We start from the raw sequence: 24,954 nt of genomic DNA, 5'->3' as shown, positions 1-24,954 counted from the left end.
AAAGGTTAAAATTATTCCATGAGCTCCACAATGGCTTTTAGTCTGTCACACAGAATTAACATGCAGTTATACACCAACTTCATTAACTGTGCCTCCTTGTATATTTACTCTTTGTCCATTTTATCTGGTCCACTTACCATATCAGAGCACTTTGCAGTTATACAATTACAGACTGTAGTCCATCTGTTTCACGGCATACTTTATTAGCCCTCTTTCACCCTGTTCTCCAAAGGTCAGGACCCCTACAGTGGTGGTCCTGGCTCACAATGATGGTCATTCAGTTTATGTGTGTTTACTGAATCTTGCCTCACAAAGCCCCAACCTCTCGTAGCCAGTAAGATTTTGAGCCAGAGTTTTCCATTTTCTAATAATTTATTTTATTGCTAAATTACAGCACATACACATTTTTGGTAGATACAGTATTGTCCTGTTTTAATTTCTTACTGTTTATTTTATTGCTGCATTACAGCCTATACACATTTTCTGAGTACAGAGTTGTGTGTTTGGGTTCCACTCTGCTAAGGTGTGGAATAAGTAAATATAACAAGCAGATGAGCGGACAAACTTATGTATTTAGGTAATTTGTAGTGGTTGGGCATACTTTATTTTTTGTTTATTTCTTCAGCCCACCAGTGAACCAACATCAGCTGCTGCCCCTGTTGCTGTACCAGGCACATCAAGTGAAGCTGGTGTTACTTCCACCCCCTCTACTCCCAGCTGCCCAGTTCCATTGCGACAGACATTAAACATTGGAATGGTGAGTGTAGTATTCTTAACCCATTTCTTACCCTTAGTGAGGAAAAGGGCTGGAGAATGCTTAAGGTACTTTGCATTTTGTTGCTATACCATACTATTATACTTCTTTGGAAGATTTATACTGGAAGTATTATTGAGGAATATTCCTTACTCAAAACTGCATTTTTACTGCATGCATTTTCATTTAGAGCTTCAAAATACTCACACAAGACAAAATCCAGAGACCCAAAAGTTATATTCTCTTGTTTTATTTTTCTCTTCCCATTCTAGTTTACAACACCCCGTTTTGGTGGAAAACATGTTGCTGCTGCAAAGCCAACCCTTAATTTGGCAAGGAGGCCTCCTGCTCAGGTATGATGAATTGGACATAAATCCTTGTTATATTATATCATTTGACTTGTCAGTATCTTTATCATTTACTATAATTGAATGACACAGAATTTCTGTTTTCTAGCATCATTCTACCATCACTACCACAGCTAGCCCACCTGGTTTCACCAGCTCTGCCACTGCCAGGACCACCTCTGCCACACGCCAGCCATCGTCTAGTCCTGCAAAGACATACGTCCAAACCACATCCGCTTTTTCCCTGCCTCCCTCTTCAGCTTCCCCTGTGAAGATGAAGAGTTCTTCCTTCTTGATGCCTGCCACATCCACCAGTTCTGTAAGTTTTCCTTTAGTGTCCAAATTAGGATGTGTTATATATATAAGATTCTCTTATTATACAACAGTTAGTTCTGGCCACGCAAGCTGATTGGTTGAGAAGCATTCCAACCATGCTGTTATTTTGTCATAACAGCACATTTTTTTAAACAAACACTGTATCACTCCACTGAGACACCTTTGTTAAGACACGGCTTTGACAGCTGTAGGAGACGCTCAAGCCATTTTAACATTTTTACTTCTTACTTTACTGCGCACAAACAGAAAATGGATACTTTTAAGATTACATAGATTGACCTACAGCCGATTTTGTCAGACTCTAAAGATGAGACTACACTAAATACACTAAAGGAGCTGGAGAACGAACTGCTGGCTCTGCAGCGAGTGAGCGGAGTCCATTAGTCTGACGTAGCAACAAGCTGCTTGTTAAGGAACTATAATTTGGCGGAAGGAACTGCTAACATTAAAACTTATTAAATGCCATGTTCATGGCCCTATTTATTTATTTATTACTTTATGTATTTAACTGTTGTATAAAAGCAATAGAACACTCAAGGTTGTGATGTTATTTCACTCCCTCTTGTGTTCTATTGCTTAAATACATTTTTAATCTGTATTTTGTTTGTGTGTTTGTGTGAATCAGAGTGAATCTGTTACCACTGGTTGTGCATCAGATGACTGTGTCAGCGTGGAACCCCCTGTGACCAGTTCCCCCTCTGTCATGCCTACTGACACAACTGTCCCTCCAGCTCCCTCTCAGTCTCTTCCTCTATCTTCTTTTGGCTGTAATGATTACTGGTTGCCAGTGGAGATGAAGAGAACCATCCCTCTGCGAGACCAGAAATGGATAACATCCACATTGTGGGAGAACCAACGACTACGAACAGGCCTGAAGCTGTGGTATGAGCCACCGTCACCAGCTCTGATTTACCACCAGGTGCCCACGCTAGATCCCTTCTTCACTTCATCTTGTCAGGATGCCGTACCACCTGTGGACGATCAAGTTGCAATGCCCAGATTGCAACAGGCAGCTGACTGGTTGTGGAATCCACAAAAGAGTGTGTCATGCTTGGACTTTGACAGGTATTACCTGATGGTCACAGAGACTCTTCATTGCCCCTCTTGTAAAGCTACCCACCTCTCCTCAAACAAGACGGTCCTGGACCAACTGAATCTCCATCACTGATCAGAGTTCCAGATCATCCTCACACAGAAGTGAGTAGCGCAGCCCATCTAATACATTCCAAATAAAATCTTTAATATTTACCTTCACAGTAAATTCTGCAATAATGGTTGCTCTTACCTCGCAGGTATGTATGTGATATATACGGGTCATCCGCATGATGAGAGAGAGGACATTAGGGAACAGCTCCCATCGTCTCCTAAAGCAGCTCAAGTAAAATCATAGTGAGGAGTGGTTGATTCGCCTGGCCAGATACTTTGGGGAGTTTGAACCATTTGTGGAGCATCCCAGCCTTTTTCCTGTGGTCTTCCAGGAGCCCCCACAGCCTGTTGCAGTCCCCACGGACAAATGGCTTCTTACAGTCTACGGAAAGGACATAATGAGTCGAGTTGACCACATTAAGGCCTACATTACTTCCACGTTTGGCTCCATTTTAAAAATGGACTCCACTAAGAAGGTCTTTATGTTAGATCATTGATGTGTAACATTAAAGGTGAACTCCACCGATTTTTCAAAACTTCTGCAAAATTAAATCATTAAGGTGTAAACAAAGCCACTCAGAATGGTTTGGTGTGAAATGCTCCGTTCTAGAGAAACTTGCTCAGAATTGTTCACATTGGTATCAATGTCTAAATCGTTTAATGCCTGTAAAAGGTACATCATAGAGAGTTGTTGTTTACAGTGGTGGTGATAGGAACCAGACATATGAAGTGTTTTTTCTTCTAAAAGCTACCTTACAGAACATAATATGAAATGGTTACCTGAAACCTGAGACATTTTTTACAGTAGTTCTGTGTTACTAGAACACTCCATGGCAGAGAGGTACATTCAGGGTGTGGTATGGGCAAGAAAACTTTTTTTTCCAGATTTATCACTATTTCACCATCATCAATATGGTGAATGGGTATATATATTTTTCATAGTAGACATTAACAACCTCTGGTACATGTCGCCACCACAAGAAATGTGAGTAGGTACGTTTTTCACAACAATGAACCATGTCACATCAGATCACTGAATGAGTTTGTTTACATCTCAATCACTGAATAATGTAGAAAAAAAAATCAGTGGAATTCCCATTTAATAATGGCATCGTTAATAGTGTAATGTAATCTTATGTCAAGTTGTGTTTCGTTTAATGTGTACTTTTAGATCACAAAGAAGCTTGCTGGTCCATCAAAGGGAACAGCACAGTGGCTGACATCTGTTGGCAATGAGAGAGGCCAAATTCTGATCAGTGTGTGACCAGGTTTAGATATGATGGTGAAAGGTCTCACCAAGAGGTATAACCAGGCAGGCGTGCCTCCACCCAAGCTCAGGGGAAAAAACCGGCTTCCTCAGGCAGCTGCTGGTGTTTACAGCAGGAGGTAGATTTGGTGTGTTGTCTTTTCTATTAACAGCTAGAAATTTGTTAAAACAGAAACTGCTGTGAAGAAGCCCCAATGTTCCCATATTGAGTTGCAGGAAAAATAACAAAAAATAAAAATAAGTGTGGTTAAGGTGAGAAATTAAGATGAGCGTTTCAGATAGAACTTAAAGCACGTCTTTAACGGTCGCCATCTTGTACGACCTGCCCGCACAGTGTTTACACCATGATAATGGTCTACGTCACATTAATAATGGACCAATCAGCCAATGAAATGTTAACAGATCAGCCAATAAGGTGTCGTGTTAGAAGGACAGTGACTCTAAATGGAGAAAGAAGAATGGCTTCAAAGTCAGGCAGGGTGATCATAACTGAAATTATGCTGTTATTTTAGTAAACTGTGAAAATGTACAAAAGGTACAAGAGCAAGCCAGAAACAGAGAGTCTTCAGCAAGACCAGATCTGCTCAGAGCTCTGTTCACAAACCTCAAGGGGGCTTAACTGTTAATGTTTTCACTGTTAAAGAGGAGAATATTAGCATAAACACTCTCTAGAGTGTCATCAGAGATAAACTCCTGACCTGCGGTGGAAACATTCAGATCACCTAAACTGGTCCACTTTTCTCTCTTTGGGGAGTTTAGTTAACCACAAATATATTTTTTAGTGCCGTGGTTCTTGTGTTGATGTTCTAGATAAAGAGGAGAGGACCTCAGTTCTCCAAACTAGAACTGATCCACAGTCAGAGGTCCATCTGAGGGCTGTGTAAGCTAAGCTGAGTTCTCTTCAGCTGAAGGAGATCTTGCGGTTTAAACTCAGCGGCGTCTCTTAAATCTAAAAGCCTTTAATTAGTAATGAACTCCAACTGTAGCTGGTGATGAGGAGGGAAAGTGCAGAACTGCGCCGTCTGCTGGCGGCGAGGAGAGACAGTGCAGAACTGCGCCAGAACCTTCTAAGCCGCTTATCCTCCTGGCTCACGGGGGGGAAGGGGGTTGTGCTGGAGCCCATCCCAGGAAGGCACGGCTAACAACGAAATGTTAAAACAGTTTCTAATAACTTACACAGAACTTTCCTTCAATTTTTGAAAGTAGAAGAATGAATTTCACTGAAAAAGTAAAGAAAACTCACCTGTATGTTTCCTTTTTCTACAGCAAACAGACTAACATTACTGATACTGAGAGCTGATTGGTTAGCATTACTGATACTGAATGCTGATTGGTTGGCAAGTGGAGCTGCTCATTGGCTGTTTGTGCTCACTGACATTGTATTAAACTCCTGTAATTTGTGTTTTAAAGCTCTTAAAAATACACCAGCAGCCGTCAGTCATAAACACTAAACCGTTTCAGACAGACGCTCATTTGCAGTTTCACACTGTCTTTTAGTCTTCTTATCTTTCTCTGCCTCCTCACGCTTTCGGTGGACCCTTCCCCGGCCACCCTCATCAGGAGACGCCGAGGACTGCTGCGTGCGAGCGGGCCCCCACGAGCTTTGTTCTCTTAGCTAATTGAGCTCACGAAGCTTCTGCAGCAGGTCGTCTTTAAGGTTGGTTTGAGCGCTAGAAAGCGCCAGTCAATAACCACATAGCTAACAATGATAGAATGATACAAAAACAACCTTCCGAAATGAGTATAACAGGTACTTGTTGCTTACCATCATGTTTCTTTACCTTCTCCTGACGATGCATCATCAAAATATCAGCATACTTCTATTATGTTCTGAGCCGCTATGTGGTCGTACGTCTAAAACTATGGCATACCCTAGAACTGCTGGTCTAGAACTGCGGCTGGCTTTCCTGCTCTGCAGATGGATGATGTTGGTTTGACCAGTAGATAGTGCCAGAGAATTGTGTTATTGTGTTACATTCAGTCAGACACTAGAGGGAGCCAGAGGGGTCTACCTTGAAATTACTATGTCAACCGCAGGGGCTCTAGACACAATGTAATTGCAGTTGACCATGTGTGCACAAATTCACTTCAACCACACAAGGCAATCTGAGCACAGAGCAATTAATCTTTAACAACGTTTTCAATATTGTAATTTTACCACTCTTTAACCGTTCTCCCACTAGTTATTTGCATATGCAGAGCAAATACCATTATCGAAATCACAAAGTGATGGGTCAGACAACAATAAGTTGTACTTTTCTACAATGATCATCATAGGCAGACTGTTTTAGCTATACTCTGTGATTCCCTACTCATCAGATTAACAAGAGGGCGATTTTATTTTGCAATTGGCTATTTCAACTAGATGGCACCAGAGGGCGATGTTAATTTGCAGTACACCAATTTGACCACTAGATGGCATCAGATGGCAATTTTAAATTGCAATACACCAGTTTATGTGTTACAACTAATATAAGCATCACTTGCTAACAGCTAGCATATCATTTTATTTTGTCATACTCTACTTTGAGCGCTAGAAAGCAACAGAGAACGTTGTTATTTTGCAATACACTGAGTCAGACACTACAGGTTTCTACCTTGCAATTCACTATGTCGACCACAGGGGCACTGGATACAATTTAACTGCAGTTCACTCAGTGGGCCACAGGGGTGGCCAAGGACTAATTTTCATGTAAACATCCTAAGTCTGCAGTTTCTTCCTTCGGCCCCCAGATGCATCAACAAGAGCACCTCAGCTAGAACGCTGAATTGAACCAAATACTGGGAATCACACAGACCCCAGCCTCTGTGGCACTTTGCCACACAAGATTTTAGCACAAGATTTCACTTTAACCTCACAAGGCACTTTGCGCGCAGAGCAGTTTCACTTTGTCCAGTTCAGATCAGTTTAAGAAAAAAAGCAAAGCAGGTGAGCCATTTAAAAAAAAAAAAAACAATTTTGTGCTTATTATATAGTAATATATGTGAAGAAATATTTACTAATTTTATGAAAAGCGACACTACAAATGTCACTGTAAATAAGAGTACCTGGGACAAGATATAAGTCCTTATTAGTAGACAATCAGAAGCAGTAGAGTTTGCGGCGAGAACCGAGAAATGGGCAGAGATAAAAAGCTCACGTGCAGCTGCAGAACACATCGAAGCTCATTCTTTGTCATTATGATGAGTTCGATTGTGGTGGGAAACAGTTCGATCCGAAATAAGGCCAATTTAAAGACGTTGCGGGGACAATCAAGAAATGGACAGAGATAAAAAGCGCTCGTGCAGCTGCAGAACACATGGAAGTTCGAGCCTTTCTGTCCTGAGCAGTGCAGTTTCCATACCAGGCCGTGATGGAGCTGGTAAGAACACTCTCGATCGTACTCCTGTAGAAGGTGCTGAGAATTTTAGCTGGCATGCCAGATTTCCTCAGCCTTCTCAGAAAGTACAGTCGCTGCTGGGACGTCCTGATGATGAGGTGCGTGTTGTGAGACCAGGTGAGATCCTCACTTTCGTGGATGCCAAGGAAATCAACACTCAGTAGCAGTAATGCCCGCCTTCTGCCGCCCAAAACCCGTTTGCTGTAGAAAAAAAGGAAACATACAGTTGAGGTTTCTTTGCTTTTTTAGTGAAACACACCCTTCTACTTTCTAAAATTAAAGGAAAGTTCTGGTTCAGTGATTAAAAACAGAAAGCTAAAATAGTTTCTAGCCTTTTAGCTGCATTCACTCCCATTCATTGAGGACTCCCTCGCGGGCGCCCTCTGCTGTTGAGCAGTCCTGTTTTTGATATAACTGGGGGAATAAAAAGCGGCCAGGCTCCTCATAAACCGGCTCTGAGTCAACTTTTCACATTATGTTAAATCTCTGGTAGCTCAGCAGAGGCAGCGTTGCATTAAAGCAACAGCAGCGCCTCCCCCAGGTCGCATCTCGCTATCACAGTATGTTGTAAGACGCGATGGGCGGTTGAACAAAGAACGAGAATAAACTATAAATATTTTGAAAGTAATAATGCACTTTTACTTGGAAGGGGGCTATATTTGGGGGTGAGGGGGTGAGGGGGGGGGGCGTTAAACCCCCCTTTAAACTGGCCTAGCGACGGCCTTGATAAAAACTATTCACATCCGCAATACATGTAACTTGTCTTCTCCACCCTCGTCAGTGTCCTTATGCCCTCATGTCTCTTTGTGTTGTTGTGATTAATCCCCCCTTCCAAATAAATAAACAAATAAACACACACAAAAAACAACAACACATAAACAAAGTTCACAGTCTCTCGCGAGAGAGAACGTAACCCGGAAACAGTCGTGCTCCCTGGTCGCTCAGTGGAGCCCTAGCAGCTCGTCGCGACCGATGTGCTGCTTCGTTTTCTAGCTAGTTTATTTATAAATGCACACAAAAAATATAGTTATTCCACTCATGTGGAGAGAAACGTGAATGTGCTGCTGACGATGCGACCATGATTTCGACTAAAAGCGTGTTTTGGAGCGTTTTGTTTGCAGTGTTTGTCTGCGGGGTGACCGCTTTAGAGGCTGATCCAGGTAAACCAGAATTATTAACCATAAAACGAGCTGAATTCGGGGTTACATTATAGTAAATAATAGACGAATAGTGCAGTAATACCAACGACACAAATGTGTGAGGTTTGGGATTACATTATAATAATATAAAGTTCGTTACTTTGCTAATATTCCGCTATTTTGTTAGAACTTTCCGTTCCACCTTAAATGATGAGGTAGGTACATTCGGGCGCCCCGAGGCGCAAGTATGTAAATGCTGCACCGTTTAAGGTGGAACGGAGAATCCGAATACGAAGTGAACTTGGGCCTCGTACAGTTTGTTTTGTTGCCTGTGTCAGTTATGCACAGATCTGCAGTCGCTGCGCTCTTCTTCAGGGGTTCTTTAGTAAAGGCTTAGAACCATGAGATCTGTATTGAACGATTTCATGCTTAAATTGTTCTTTGCATGGTGAAATGTCTCTTTAGATTGATGGGAGAATGTGTTGTGTATGGTTCCATATAGAACCATTTTGAAAATGGTTCTGTATAGCACCAAAAAGGGTTTTGTTGTTATTACAAGCTTGACATCGTAATTATAGAAGAACCCTTTTTGGTGCTATATTTTCAAAAAGGTTCCACATGGAACCATATACAACACATTCTCCATCAATCTGAATAATGATTTTATTTCACCATGCAAAGAACCCTTTAAGCATGAAATGATCCTATGTACACCTCATGGATCTAAATGGAAGCATTTCCATTACAAAAGAACCCTTGAAGAACCATCTTTTTAAAGAGTGTAGTTTTACTTTTTGATCTTTCTTTCATAAAAGTCACAGACAGAGCAGAATGGCTAATTAGTGCAGTCTTATGACAGGTTCTACACAAGTATATGTGGTACAATGTAGTGTAGTAAAGTGTGGTATTTTAAATTCAGCAAGGAATAAGAAGTGTAATATGTCAAGACTGGGACGTTGCAGCATATGAAATAGCTTTAGAGCAGGCATGTCAAACTGGGGACCTTCTGAGCCAAAGTTTCAAGATAAAATGTCACGTTTCATGTGTGAAACAGTGAGCTTAAAACTCACAAAACGCAAACCTGTTTCAGTTTTTTGAGAGACTGTAGAGAGGAACTGCAGAGAGTGCGGGACGAATCGGCCTAACAGTTTTACATTTACACATGCTGTTTATATTCAATCAATTAGACTGTTCATCAACACTGTACTGAAGTCTTACTCTCTCTGACTCACTCTGTCAGTTATCTGTTGTTTTGTCCACAGATGAAGCTGAAGTTCCTGAATTTCGAGCTCCTGAGGGATTAGACTCGGACAGTGATGGACAGACTCCTCAGTTTGTTTCAGAGGACTCGGATCTTCAGCCTAGACGACAGTTCAAGACTGCAGAGATCGCGGACGCTGTGCTGGGGACCGAGCAGGCTGGAAACACGGCTGGGATCGAAGCTCTCATTCCGAAAACTTGGGAGCCCCCTTTGTTTGACTCATGGGAGCTATGTGATGACGAGCGCTGTAAGGAGTCTGATGAGCAGAAGAATAAAGAGCATACAGAGACTGTCGAGTCAGCACCCATTCAAGGGGACGAACAGAACTCAACAGAAACCGCCAAGACTTACAAAGTCACCTGTGACAAAAGGAGCATCACTGGAGTGGAGAACTTCACAGTACAAGTTCTCAACGCTTCTCAGGTACGATCAAAGATATACATACCTAAGTGCTGCGTTGTCTGTTGTTCTCTATCTGAGGCGATACATCTGCGCGTCCGCCGTGTTGGAGCAATCAAGATCCACTTGTAAACAAATTCACTTGTATTGAGAGACGATGAGTCTCAGGATTGAATCAGCTGCAACTTCCTTATTACTGAACCGATTTTGACCAAGTTTGTTTTGTTATAATCCTCAGGCACAGATTAATCCAGGCTGCACAGATCTGCTCTCGGTAGCTTTTATTACTTTAATAACTGATCGTGATAATTAGCCATCTGGACCAGCAGGAAAGTATTCAGTCTGCACCTGACGTTAAAAAGAGTTTAGCACGAGAAACACGACATATCAGCAAATCCATCAGTGTGTGAATCACTTCTAATCTTAATACACATAAAAATAAAATAAACCCCCAAATCGCAGTAAGAAGGACTAAAGTTGGCTTCCTATTCGCCAGCTTCTTGTTCGAGTTTTCCCATTCCATCTTAAATGGTGCAGCAATTACATTCTGGTGTCTGTAGCTGCACTATTCAAGATGGAACGGGAAAATTCGAGCTAAAAGCTGGCTGATGCACCATTTAAGGTGGAACAGGAAAATTCAAACAACACGCTGACAAATAAGAAGCTAACTTCAGGTTCTTGTAAGAAGGTGCTAACACTAATCTATCATCTGCACAGATTAAGGAATGCTATAACTTACTTAGCTACAAAGCTTTAACCATCACTGTAAATAAATAACTACTACATAAGGTTAAGATCCCCTGAATAGACTATTAAATTAAATAAGCTTAATATAAAACCAGAGGAAAAACAATCACATCAACAGGTTCTCTGTGCTTCATTAACCACATGGCCACATCTACACAAACATCACACAAACAATACGCATCACACAAACATGAGTGTGGATCGCTGCGTTCCCTCTGTTGTATAATCCTATCTTTCTTTCTGAGAGCAATATTGTTGAAACAGTAGAATTTTGGACAGTATCTTTCTTAAACTGTCGGGCCCCAACGCGGCATCTAGGTATGTATATCTATGGGTACGATACTGTCATTCGTCTGCTGTCAGTCAGTGAAGAACCAGAAGCTGTTTGGTGTGGACTTAATGCTCTTTTCCTGAAGTTCACTTTACTAATAGAACATTAAGCATAATCTGCCTCTTAAATGTTTAACTCTTTACAGAAGTTCATGACGTTCCTGCAGCTGGAGCTGGAGCTGTTGCTAATAACAGCACACAAGCAATAAAGTTATAGTGAATTTGACTTTGGCGCATAAGGCTATGAGGCTAAATCATTTTGAGTGACATAGACTTCTGTTATATCTAGGGATGCATCGATATGGCAATTGTGGGCCAATGCTCATATCTGATTTTTTTTTTCCACATACATATTCATAAAATGAATAAATTGAGACTAAATCTACCTGAATTAGCATTTTAGAGAAATATGAATTTCTGTAGAGTCACTAATGCAAGGAAATGTATAAAATGTGGATATTTTGATGCATTATCTGCTGTTACTTATACAATTCCGAAGTTATTGTGCATCTCTAAAAACAACTGTTTTTAGTATTTGTAATATATTAATATCAGATGATTAAATTTTAAATATTAAAAGAATATTTGAGAACGTTTTCAAGAGTTACGTTTGAGAATATTCGTGTATACTTAGTGTTTGTACTTAGATCTTCCAAGAACCTTACATTTCAAACTAGGAACTGTTTAAAAACCTTTATTTTGGAGAGTGTTCTGTCTGACTCTGTTCTGGTTTTTCCTGTTTCCCGAAGGATCTGATGGAGTTCCTGAATGCTAACAGCACAGAATGCACTTTGGTTCTGTTCTACACCACTTGGTGCCAGTTCTCTGCTAATCTTGCCCCTCACTTCAACGCCCTGCCGAGGGTTTTTCCCAGCATGCACTTCCTTGCTCTTGATGCTTCACAGCACAGCAGGTGATCATTAGTAAATCTGTCAGCTCAAAACCATTCAACTAGATTGCAGTTCCTTCTAAGTTTATCTAAGTTTAATTATTTACATAAGTTTCAGAATTTCTTTCAAAAATACACAGAATACAAAGCTGTAACTGAGAGAAGACAGTAGTGAAATATAGATGGTAAAAATTACACATTCAGAGGTATTGGGGACTTTTATGTATTAAAAATAACCTGAAACTTTTATTTTGGCCAGAAATGAGCACATGCTCTGTTTAATGTTATCATAATTGATTATATGAGATTCTAACTTTCCAGAACCCTTAAACTGATTTATTCCACTCATTTACATTTATGGCATTTGTCAGATGCTCTTATTGAGAGCGACTTACAGTTTGATCATTTTTTACTGCGGTAGGTGAAGGTAGTGGTATTAGAAGTCTTGCCCAAGGACTCTTATTGATATAGGTTGATTTTGTGATGAGTGGAGCTCTTAGCTGTTGCTGAGTCGCCATCACGCTTAGTGTTATTCACGTTTTCCTGCCTCTGATCTTTCCCGCTCCCACACCACCAATCAGTGAGTGCGTATACATGCACCCAATAGTACGATCATAATCAGCTTTCTGCAGTTATCCGATTATTCAATTGGTCATGTAAACACCATACTCTGATCTAGAAATCCGATTAAGAAATCTGATAAAGAGGCTGGATTTTAGCTCAGTAATCAGATATTCTCAGTGTACTCATACTCCAATTTATATCAGATTTCTCAGTCTGCGCAGCGCAAGAACAGACGGTGGATGTCACGAGACGCAGCAAAACACTTTTGGAAAGGTGCTGGAACCAAACACGAAATAAAGGATTTAAATATTCTTCATCTTCTAAATGTTGTATGTTCGTATTTTCAGGTAAAGTGGCGCAATTAAAAAAAAACCCGAGTTTATTGGCTGGTTGTAAAGCAGAAATCTGATTACTGTCTGACTCATGTAGACCCGGAGTTTCCCCATTATCTGACTATTCAAGAGCATGTAAACACGTTGATCAGATTATTGACAAAATCTGATTTTCTGCAGTTATCGGATTATTAAGTGCATGTAAACGCACTCAGTGACGCCTCTAAGATATACATATATACATTGGATGTTTATTTGGCCATTCTGACATGGAATAGATATTTGATGAATCACAATTTTTAATTACCAGCATCATTTAAAAATAACAGCATAATTTGTAAATACCGCACTATACCTTATTTCCATTATACTCCCCAACTGTACTGCAGTACTGTATAACTTCTTCCCCACATCATATTGTTTCAAACTTACTGTTAAACAAATTGAAGAGAACACTAGGATTAAGAAACTCTTTCAGTGGCCTTGGCCGCTTTTTATTATCATTGTACTGTTGTGGGACACAGTGGAGCCGGTTTACACATCCTGAAAGAACTAGACTCTTTTCTTCTTGAAGAATGTTAGTGTACCTCTCCAGGTAGCAGATAGACGTGTGTGAGCTTTTTAAAAAAAGGCTGAACCTCTGTGGTAGGCAATGTGTCTCTACTCTACTTATTTAATCAGTAACGGAAGCAAAATCAAACAACAGGTAAACAAACAAATTAATTAATTAATATAATGACACAGTGGATTTGTATTCACAATGGGTTAATATAATAAAATGCGGATTATACAGTTATAGTGCAGTGGTGGTTGTTGACTCCTCTATAAATGGTGTAAATCTTTCTGATCAGGGTTCTAGAAATAATCAAAAACACTTTTAAACAGTCATACTGTCATACACAAAAAAAACAGTATTTTTAAGTACACATTTACACGTAGGCTATATATGTGCTTTTCAATACAGATATATATACCGCGCTGTAGTACAACAGCGTTTTTGGGCCACTTTAAAAAAAAAAAAAATAAAAATACTAGACTTTGAGAATAAAGTCAGAAATTTTGAGCTAAAATGTCATACTGTATGATATTGAGTATAAAATCATAACATTTCAACAATAAAGTTGGAATATTTAAAAAAAATAAATAAAAATAAGATTACGACATTAAAGTGGTATCAATACCAGGAAAAGACAGCAATATTATGGCCAAAGCGTTTGCAAAAGGAAGGTAGTAAACTCCTCGTGTTAAAATGAGGGGCGTTGAGGTGTTGGTGGAGATAAACTTTCATCATCATCAGCACCAGATTATAATACTATAAGAACACTGAAACAACTGAGCAGGAAACTGTGTTTATTTAGAAGATAGAACAGACGGACTCGGAGGAAACTGTCTGTCTGTTTTGTTGAAGGAGAATCGCAGGCAGGGTCGTCTACATGGCTATCGGTGTTTACGCCTCCATGCCATTTGAAGAGGGAATGTAGTTTCACAGACAATGAAATGATAATCAAAATGATCGTGCTCGGCGTCTTATGGCAGCGCCCTTACAATTAGCCCACTTTATCCTAGAATTTTTGTGAGCTTATTCTTGTAATTTTATGACTTTATTATCAAAATATTACATTTTTATTCTTGAAATTTTATGATTTTATTCTAAAAAAAGTACAACTTTATCCTCGAAATACTATGACTTTATTCTTGGAGTCTTTTATTTTTATGTTTTTTAAAGTGGCCCTAAAACGCCGTCGTACTGTAGAGATCAGTGGAGTTTCAGTGTTTAAACCTGCTGCATGCACAGAAGACTGTTGGATGTCATTTCTTACAATGCTAGTTGACCTTTTTTCCTCCAGTCACTTCTGTTGATCTGTCGATGTATTTCGCAGTTATTATTTTCTCAAATATTTATCTTGTTGTTGTTTATTTTTCCTGCAGTTTATCCACCCGGTTTGGAACAGTGGCCGTTCCCAACATCCTTCTCTTTCAGGGAGCCAAGCCGATGGCCCGCTTTAATCACACAGACAGAACTTTAGAAACATTAACATCTTTCATAGCAAATCAAACAGGTGAGCTCCTCAGGTTAATATGACAGTTAGGGAAGTTCTGATGTTCTTATAGACAGTAATTTTACTGAATCTCCATTTTCTAATATTAAATCAGTAAATTAGTGATTAAGTTAGTGAATGTTTATTATGTTTAAGCTAATGGTGCTAGTTCTAACTGCGTGTTTGATGTGTTTATTTATCAGGTTTTGAAGCGGTTCCTGATCAGATTGTGCGCGAGGAGGATCGTTTAGGACCGTTACTGAGCATCCCAGTGAAAAGTATTGACTGGCTGTTTGTTTTTTCTGTGTTGTTTATTTTTGGGTTTACAATGTACGCCATCCTGCGCACCGACAGCATCCGCCTGCTGATTCCAGGACAGGAGCACGAACACCAGGAATAACGCAGGGCCTCGGATATACCACAGTCACTTCTTACAGCTGCATTAAGAGCCTCACTGTCCTTCATTCATCCTCAAATAAACACCACATCATTACATCAGCTTTAGACTTCACAGAACATCAGCTGCTAAAAGAGTCATTCACACATTTCTACAGATAGTTTAATGTTTATTTTTGGAGGTGTTTTGGAGAGTTTGTGTTATCCTTATAATCATTTTATAATTTCTCTCCAGTCTTCGTTTATTTAAATATGAAGAATTCATTTCCAAACAGCATAGAAAACACTTTTTTTTAAATGTAAAAGATGTGAAGAAATCATTAATAACAACGTTTGCCATTCTGACCAGCTCATTGTTATTTTTACTTTTGTTTGGTGATATGTGATTGATTATTTATTGTGTTAGTTGCTCCTTTCAGCTGATCAGATATTGACCCTCAACTACTGATGAGTAATTAAAAAAAAAAACACATACAAATAAATAAACACTGTTCAAGCCATTCCTGCTGTAACTTGTGTTAAATACAAATCAAATATTTGTTTGTTTTTTATTTGTTTCTATGGTAGGGAGAATCTTAGAGATGATCTGCAGTAAATGTGTATTTTAATACAAACAACATCCAGCTGCAGATCTGCAGATGAATATGAGCTGTTTGACTAAAATCTGACGTTTAAATCATGAAGTAATTTGTATCGTCTCTGCTAAATAAAGTAAGTTGTTGATAAAATACTTAACTTTAGTCATTTTTCTTGTAGGTTTAATAAATAATAAATAGTTGTTATTGTAACAACAATTTATTAGTAATTATTTGTATTTAAAAATAAAAAAATTGAGGTGAACAGTCAAAATTAGTTTAAATGAAATGAGCTCTTCAGGAAGAGTTATTAACAGGAGGAAACAGGTGAGCAAAACTATGAAAATTACATGTAATCCAAAAAAATACAACTGTGTACTGTTAATTGTTCATCCATCATATAGCTGTACAATATTTCACCACTTTAGATCAATCGGAACACGTTCTGTAGCTTTTCCTGATCATATTAAACATAGCTGTTGGATGTGAATGGGTTAATATAGTTACATTACAGTTTAGTCTTTAATAAATGAACTAAACTGTCTCTCTTTATGGCAACATGAACTGATTTTACCATAAATGTAAATACTAAATGTTTATTTATTTATTTATTTATTTTATATATGCAGAGTTAAAAACTGTTGTGCCTACTGCTGTTTCATAGCAGAGTAATGAACAGACAAATTTGTTAAATATTGGATATAAATTATTTGTGAGCCCGTTATGAAAAATGATCTACAGTGATGATAGTCATTTCGACATACAAATATTACATTAAATTTAGACAATTACTTTGATTTACTACAGGATACACAAGTGTCATCGATTAGGTTAACTCATAAGGAAGAAGTCCCCCCAGGGTTAGATGTTTCCCCACCTTATTTTCTCTCCTGATCAAATGATGGGGCCAAATTTAATCTGGACAGATTTACTGGTATTTACATAGTTTATGGTCTAATTAATTATGAAATGTCATCTGGATCGCTGCATTGCTGAGATGACTTTTTTTTATCAATGGCTCATTATAATTGGATAAAAGTGATCTATGCTTGTATATGGAGCCGAAAATGTATAATGGGGGAGGCAACAGAATAGTAAACTAGAAGAGAATATAGACAATGTAAAGACCTTTGGGGTAAGAAGTCACACCAGATACAGGGCAAGCAATAAATAGTAAAAAAATAAATTCTCCATTATATCATTACTTTACCAATATAATCACAACAAGTGTTTAATTTAGAGTTTCTAATTTAGTGTCATTTGTCAACGTTTATTTAAATTAAGTGAAATCAAAACAAACAGAGGCTTCAACCTTACTTAAAAATACAATATTTGTGTTATGCACATTTTTTTAACAATTCAAGAAATAGAGATGATTTGACGGAGTGTTATACATTCTATAAAACATGATGCAAGATTCACCTGTACTTACATCAGGTGACGGAGGGTGTTATTATATACAACAATGATACAGAGTATTATCATTAATTATAGTTTATTTATTACAGAGTTTATTTACACTGCACTTCTGCAGTAAACTACTTAAAAAGATGGTTCTTACAGGGTTCTTTAGTAAGTGGAATGGTTCTATTTAGAACCATGAGTTCTATGTAGAACCATTTGCATGTTTAAATGGTTCTTTGCATGGTGAAATGGTTCTTAAGGTTGATGGAGAATGTGTTGTATGGTTCTATATGGACCCCTTTTGAAAAAGGGTTCTGCTATTGTAACAAGCTTAACATCCTGCACAATAGAAGAACCAAGTAAGCAAGCAGATTGTTCTATATAGTAAGCTTCTAAAAAAAAGCTGGTTCTTAAAAAGTTCTTTAGTAAGTGGAATGGTTCTATTTAGAACTATGAGTTCTTGTAATTCTTCAGGTTGATGGAGAATGTGTTTTATGGTCCTATATGGACCCCTTTTGAAAAAGGGTTCTGCTATTGTTACAAGCTTGACATCCTACACAATAGAAGGACCCTTTCTGGTGCTGTACAGAAACATTTTCAAGAAGGTTCTATATAGAACCACATACAACACATTCTCCATCAATCTTAAGAACCATTTCACATGCAAAGAACCACTTAAACAAGCAGATGGTTCTATATAGTAAACTTCTAAAAAAGCTGGTTCTTAAAGAGTTCTTTAGTAAGTGGAATGGTTCTGTTTAGAACCATGAGTTCTATGTCCTTCTTCAGGTTGATGGAGAAAGTGTTTTATGGTTCTATATGGACCGCTTTTAAAAAGGGTTCTGCTATTGTTACAAGCTTGACATCCTACACAATAGAAGAACCCTTTCTGGTGCTATACAGAAACATTTTCTAGAAGGTTCTATATAGAACCACATACAACACATTCTCCATCAATCTTAAGAACCATTTCACCATGCAAAGAACCACTTAAGCAAGCAGATGGTTCTATATAGTAAACTTCTTAAAAAGATGGTTCTCAAAGGGTTCTTTAATAAGTGGAATAGTTCTATTTAGAACCATGAGCTCTATGTACTTCTTCAGTTTGATGGAGAATGTGTTTTATGGTTCTATATGGACCCCCTTTAAAAAGGGTTCTGCTATTGTTACAAGCTTAACATCCTCCACAATAGAAGAACCCTTTCTGGTGCTATACAGAAATATGTTCAGAAAGGTTCTATATGGAACCACATACAACACATTCTCCATCGATCTCAAGAACCATTTCACCATGCAAAGAACCATGTAAGCAAGCAGATTGTTCTATATAGTAAACTTCTAAAAAAGCTGTTTCTTAAAGAGTTCTTTACTAAGTGGAATGGTTCTGTTTAGAACCATGAGTTCTATGTCCTTCTTCAGGTTGATGGAGAATGTGTTTTATGGTTCTATACGGACCCCTTTTAAAAAGAGTTCTGCTATTGTTACAAGCTTAACATCCTACACAATAGAAGAACCCTTTTTGATGTTATACAGAAACATTTTCAAGAAGCTTCTATATAGAACCACATACAGCACATTCTCCATCAATCTCAAGAACCATTCCACCATGCAAAGAAACACTTAAGCAAGCAGATGGTTCTACACAGAGCTCGTGGCCCTAAATAGAACCTCTCCCTTTACTGAAGAACCCTTGAACCACGTGTTTTAAGAGTGTAGGGTATTTTGTGGTTTTGGTTCAGGCGAGGTGAGAGGCAGCTCAGCGGTCCTGAGACTCAGGCTATGGGCTGGTTAATGTTTACTCCTCGTTTTCAATGGCAGAGAGTTTTTCACAAACAGAGGTTTTTATTTCTGCCTGTAGCTGGAATGGTAAGAGAGCCTGATGGCGAAATAAAGGTTTTGTTGCGTTGTAGGTTGTGATTGTGAACTGTGGATGAAGGCTGCACGTTTCTAAATGTAAACACCGCTTAGCTTCTTTAGCTTCTTTATCGGCTGTTTGGATACAAACGCCTGCAAATCGATCATAACATTGACTAGTTTTGTTAGAGAACTGTATTCTTTTGATTTAGGTGATGTTTTAGGTCTTATTATGTTGGCGAACGTTGCAGCAAAGCTGAAGAAGTTGACTGTGCATTTTCCGTTCTACCTTAAATGGTCCAGCAGTTACATGTAACCGCTGCACCATTTAAGGTGGAACGGAAAATTCGAATGAAAAGTCAACTTCAGCCTCAGAATTTTGTTTATTGAGGTTAAATTCCTGAATCTTTGAGTCTACAGTTATAAAATTCACTCCATGCTGGAGAGCAAGCAGCACTGCAGGAACTTCACTCCCACCTAGTGGACTTCAAAATGCCTGCATAACTCAGTGTTTGAGTTGTAAACAGAGTGATTCAGAGAGGTTTGGTGTGAAATGGTTCAGATGTCTTTACAGTGGTGGTGATAGGAACCAGGGGTCGCCATGACTACAACACAAATATAGACATTTTATTTACTATCCAAAACCACCAGTGAACCTACACGAGTTTTTATATGGAATGTTGATGGTAAAATAGTGGAAAATCTGGGTCGCACTTTATTTGGATGGCCCCCTATAGATGATCTACAGATACTTCAATTATTAACAAACTTTCTGGTGGTACTCAGTTAAGTATCAACAACATTATGGTTAGGGTTAGGCGTAGGTTTGGGTTTAGGGTTAGATTTAATATACTCTTTCACACACAACTTAAAGTTCAGTTGCATTTAATTGACATTCAGTTGAATGTTAGACTGAGTAACTACAAAGCATCTACAGTGGGCTGGCCAATTAAAGTGTTACCAAAATCTAAAAAAAATTAAATAAAAATTGGGGTGGACTATTTTGTCTCACAACATCCTGCATGTATCCCTCCTCCATGAATGGATTTAAATAAATGGATTAAAAATACATTTTTAGGCCAAAACTTTGTTGCAAAACTATCATAAAACAATGTCTCAGGCATCAGGCAGTGAATTCCTAGCCATTTCATGTAGTAACTTTCTGTGAGGGAGCTTTTAGAGGTGGACGTCTGGTTCCTCCAGAACAGAGTGTTTCACACCAAACCACTCTGAATGACTTTGTATATATCTTAACCTTTTAATTATGTAGAAATTTTGAAAAATTGGTGGAGTTCTCCTTTAATCAAGTTAACCATCTTTCCTTCATTATAAGTCTATGAGGTCCATATCCTGCATTTTTCTTGTATTTTATTTTCCCTCTGAGCTCCACTTGTAATGTTTTCTTTATTGCTTAGAATTAAACAGATGGTGCCTCCATGACTAATATATGTATGTTTCAGTAAATATCCAAGAGTATTCAGCGTGTGCTTGAAATGAAGTTCTGAATAAAATGAAAGAAAAAAGTGAAATAAATTAATTCAAAAGGTGAAAATACTTGATTATTGTAAGCTTTTTTCCTAATTACCTCTCTCTCTCTTTTTTATCACATTTCATTCAGCAATTTGAAACAAGTTCAAAGTTAATCTGATCTTTTTTTGTGTGTGTGAACTGATTTCAGTCCTGTCTATACTGAATCAGATATATAATCACTTTAATATTTTTTAAGCATGTACTTTCATAATTTAAATTAATACTCAGCACATGATGTAGCATAATAAATGGATTTCTACAATTTAAAAACTCATTATTTTCCTCTATATTGTTCTGACCCCTTTGCTGTTGCTGCTCTTTTTAAACAGCAGTTGGCGCCAGAATGCTGTTATGTGTTTTGAATGGTTTAATATAAATACGAGCAGGAAAATTGTTCCTTCTGTAATGTGTGTAATGTTTCCTGCTGTAGGTTTTTAAGTGTTGTCTCTGACATTGTAGAAAGATGAAATCTAACAATAGGTGGTGTTTGTGTTTAGGCCACAGACGCGTCCTGGTTGTCTCCAGCAGAGAGAGAGCAGCTGCTGATGGAGCTGAAGGCCACAGGCTGGGTGGAGCTGGAGGAGAGAGACGCACTGTATAAAGAACTGCACTTCAAAACATTCAACCAGGTTCAGTCATCATGACATCTTACTGAGGTCATCCTACTGTTGTATGCAAAAGTTTGTGCACCCAGGTCAAATTTAATTTCTAAGTGAATTAAGCAATAGAACAGGAGAGGGAGTGTGTTATTGCGAAATAACATCAAGGCTGTGATTTAGTCGCAGGTACGAGCCGAAGGCATTTATACAACAGTTAAATAAATAAAGTAAGAAATTAATAAACTGGGCTGTGAACGCGGCGTTTAATATGTTTTAATGTTCGTAGTTCCTTCACCAAATTATAGTTCCTTAACAAGCAGCTTGTTGCTACGTCAGAGTAACGAGCTCCGCCCACTCGCTGCACAGCCGGCAGTTCGTTCTCCAGCTCCTTACACTAAATTCCCAAACTGTCATCACCACTGAGCAGCTTTTCAGTCGGCAGCTGTGACAGAAAAACAGCTGAACAACCTGGAATCAGCCAGAAATGAACCCAACACCATTCGCCAAACGTGTAGTCTGATCTTCAGAGTCTGACTAAATCAGACTGAGCCATAAAACTGCCACAATTTCAAGTTTAGCTCAGTTTTGTCTTTGTTTGCTAGACCAATATTAATGTTGTTTTGTTCCAGCCAGTCTATAAAGCATCTTACAGCCCATTTAGTTTGGCGAATGGTATTGGGTTCACTTCTGGCTAATTCTTCTGTCACAGCTGCCGACTGAAAAGCTGCTCAGTGGTGATGACAGTTCGGGAATTTAGCGTAGTCTCATCTTCAGAGTCTGACAAAATCGGCTGTCGGTCAAATGTGATCTTAAAAGTATCCATTTTCTGTTTGTGAGCAAAGTAAGAAGTGAAAACGTTCAAATGGCTTGAGTGTCTCCTACAGCTGTCAAAGTCATTGCTTAGCAACGGCATTTCAGCGGAGCAATACAGTGTTTATGAAAAAAACGTGATGTTGCGAAATAACAGCACGGTTAGAACGCTTCTCAGTCAGCTTGCGTGGCCAGAACTAACTGTTGTGTAAAGTATGTTAACACATCCTCTACAGAGAACGGCCTCTGCACATTTTAATGCACTGTTAATAACTGTTTTTTTCTGAATTTGAACATAAACAAACTAACATTAAATGTGGCCTGTGCAAAAGTTATGGAACACATATTTTTTCATTATGTTAAAGTAAATAAATATATACATAGAAACTGTGCATTAAATATGCAGAAGAATGTCATATTTAGGGGTGCACAACTCCAGTCCAGGTGGGCTGCTGTTGAGCACAGTGTGATGATTTCTCAGCTCAGACACACCTTTAAACAGTCATCTGTTAATTGCCAGATTTTATGGATGAGTGTGAGTAAGGAAACCACCAAACTGTGCTGGACACTGGCCCTCCAGGACCGCTGTTGTGCACCCCTTCAGTAAAGGATGAGTTAACTTATTTTCATGTTGAAAATCAACAGAACATGTCATCTATAGTAGTACTATATGTATAGATGTTTTTGTAAGTATTAATTCTACACTTATAAAACTATAATCATGTTTTCTGGTAAATGAAGTGCTTTTGCTACACATTGAGGCTCTAGATCATTAATGTTGGTCTGTTCCTTGTTCGCTGATGTAATCTGCTCTATTTTATCCCTTTAGGCTTTTGGCTTCATGTCTCGAGTGGCTCTGCAAGCAGAGAAGATGAATCACCATCCAGAGTGGTTTAATGTTTATAACAAGGTAATAACACCCACCAAGCAGTTATAAAGCCTCTCACAGTGTTTAGTGTAAGTGTAATGAGTTCAGAGTAGCAAATAAACTCATTGCATTTACACTATCAACAGTCACAGTAGACTGTGTAGCACTAGCTCACATTTCACCCTAGATTTCTGAGTTTCAGCAAAAAGAATGGAGAAAATACACCAATCAGGCAAAACATTATGACCTCCTTGTTTCTCTGCATACTTTGTTAGCCCCCTTTTACCCTGTTCTTCAGTGACCCCCATGGACCCTCACAGAGCAGGTACTATTTGGGTGGTGGATCATTCTCAGCACTGCAGTAACACTGACGTGGTGGTGGTGTGTTAGTGTGTGTTGCGCTGGTCTGAGTGGATCAGACACAGCAGTGCTGCTGGAGTTTTTAAACACCTAAGTGTCACTGCTGGACTGAGAATAGTCCACCAACTAAAAATATCCAGCCAACAGCGTCCTGTGGGCAGCGTCCTGTGACCACTGATGAAGGACTAGAGGATGACCAAAACAAACTGCAGCAGCAGATGAGCTATTGTCTCTGACTTTACATCTACAAGGTGGACTGACAAGGTAGGAGTGTCTAATAGAGTGGCCAGTGAGTGGACACAGTGTTTAAAAACTCCAGCAGCACCGCTGTGTCTGATCCACTCAGACCTGCGCAACACACACTTAACACACCACCACCACGTCAGTGTTACTGCTGTGCTGAGAATGATCCACCACCCAAATAGTACCTGCTCTGTGAGGGTCCATGGGGGTCCTGACCACTGAGAAACAGGGTAAAAGTATGCAGAGAAACAGATGGACTACAGTCTGTAATTGTAGAACTACAAAGTGCACCTATATAGTAAGTGGAGCTGATAAAATGGACAATGAGGATAGAAACAAAGAGGTGGTCATGTTATGCCTGATTGGTGTAAACCTGATATTCTCTGGTGAAAATAACCATCTGTGTAGCAGTGAATAAGTAGCTGAGATAAGTAACTGAGAAAAGTAGCAGTGAATATGACAAACAGAACCTGAAATCTACAGAGATCTTCCTTCAGTCTTAAGCCTTTAGCCTCCACTTTCTGAATTTCTGTATGAAACAGTGGTTGAGATGTTATAGTCATGCGGAGTGGTAAACCATTTAATCACAGCTTAATGATGCAGGATTATTTTTTGCATCTTAATATTTTGATTTTCTTTCAGGTCCAGATCACGTTAACAACTCATGACTGTGGAGGACTGTCCAAAAAAGACATCAGACTGGCCAAATTTATTGATAAAGTTGCTCTGACTATGTAGCGCCTATAAAAAAAAGACTGATTTCACATTTATAGACAAGTTTTTTGGCACTGGACAATTTTTAGTCTTCCTTCTTCACTACTGTTCTTTACAACTTCAGACACTTTTAGTAGCTTAGCCTCAGATTAGGGTGAGTGACATCACATGCATTTTTTTTGTGTACAAATCTAGATTTTTCTCATTAAATAATTTAATAAATACATGATCTGTCACATAAGTCTACAGTACATCCTTTATGTGAATGCGGTTTCAGTGCTTCAAAATAGAAGTCATTTTAGGTGTTTATGCTTCCCAAAGTCTAAAAATGTTTGTTAGGGTTAACCCTAACCCTAAGGTGGTGTGACAGCCCAACCATATATGCAGATTAAATAAACTATTAAAAGGGTGGTTTTGTAATATTAAATTCTATAGGCAAGATTTTACGTTTGAAACCTTTAAAATCACGGCATCTTTACAGCTCTGAAAATATTCACCTCACTGAAAAACCTTTGTTTCTACACACTGATTTTTATCATATGTGGTGGCACAACTGACAAAAGGACTTTTATTCTGACATACTTTGAAGAAGTGGGCAGGGTACTGCATCATAAAGAAGACCACAAGTGACTTTCATGGTACAGTCAGCAGCTCTTTCACAAATATTAAAA

At 38.7% G+C, this 24,954-nt stretch overlaps 2 protein-coding genes across 2 annotated transcripts; both read left to right on the top strand.

Annotated features, from left to right (window-relative positions):
* The first annotated feature begins 8,154 nt into the window (after positions 1 to 8,154).
* txndc15 (thioredoxin domain containing 15) lies at positions 8,155 to 15,827 on the top strand. Its single transcript, XM_036588668.1, has 5 exons — positions 8,155 to 8,390; positions 9,632 to 10,053; positions 11,856 to 12,019; positions 14,821 to 14,951; positions 15,134 to 15,827. Exons 1-5 carry the CDS (start codon positions 8,309 to 8,311, stop codon positions 15,328 to 15,330), a joined length of 996 nt encoding a protein of 331 aa, XP_036444561.1. The 5' UTR covers positions 8,155 to 8,308; the 3' UTR covers positions 15,331 to 15,827.
* A 3,212-nt stretch (positions 15,828 to 19,039) lies between these two features.
* LOC118820045 (pterin-4-alpha-carbinolamine dehydratase 2-like) lies at positions 19,040 to 24,519 on the top strand. The gene is made up of 4 exons (XM_036588155.1): positions 19,040 to 19,171; positions 21,187 to 21,318; positions 22,928 to 23,008; positions 24,212 to 24,519. Exons 1-4 carry the CDS (start codon positions 19,085 to 19,087, stop codon positions 24,305 to 24,307), a joined length of 396 nt encoding a protein of 131 aa, XP_036444048.1. The 5' UTR covers positions 19,040 to 19,084; the 3' UTR covers positions 24,308 to 24,519.
* The last annotated feature ends 435 nt before the right edge of the window (positions 24,520 to 24,954 follow it).

Source organism: Colossoma macropomum, unplaced genomic scaffold (genome assembly GCF_904425465.1).
Source record: "Colossoma macropomum unplaced genomic scaffold, Colossoma_macropomum, whole genome shotgun sequence".
Classification (NCBI taxonomy): domain Eukaryota; kingdom Metazoa; phylum Chordata; class Actinopteri; order Characiformes; family Serrasalmidae; genus Colossoma; species Colossoma macropomum.
Note: the sequence above shows the minus strand (reverse complement) of the source record. Positions and strands in the feature narration are given on the sequence as shown.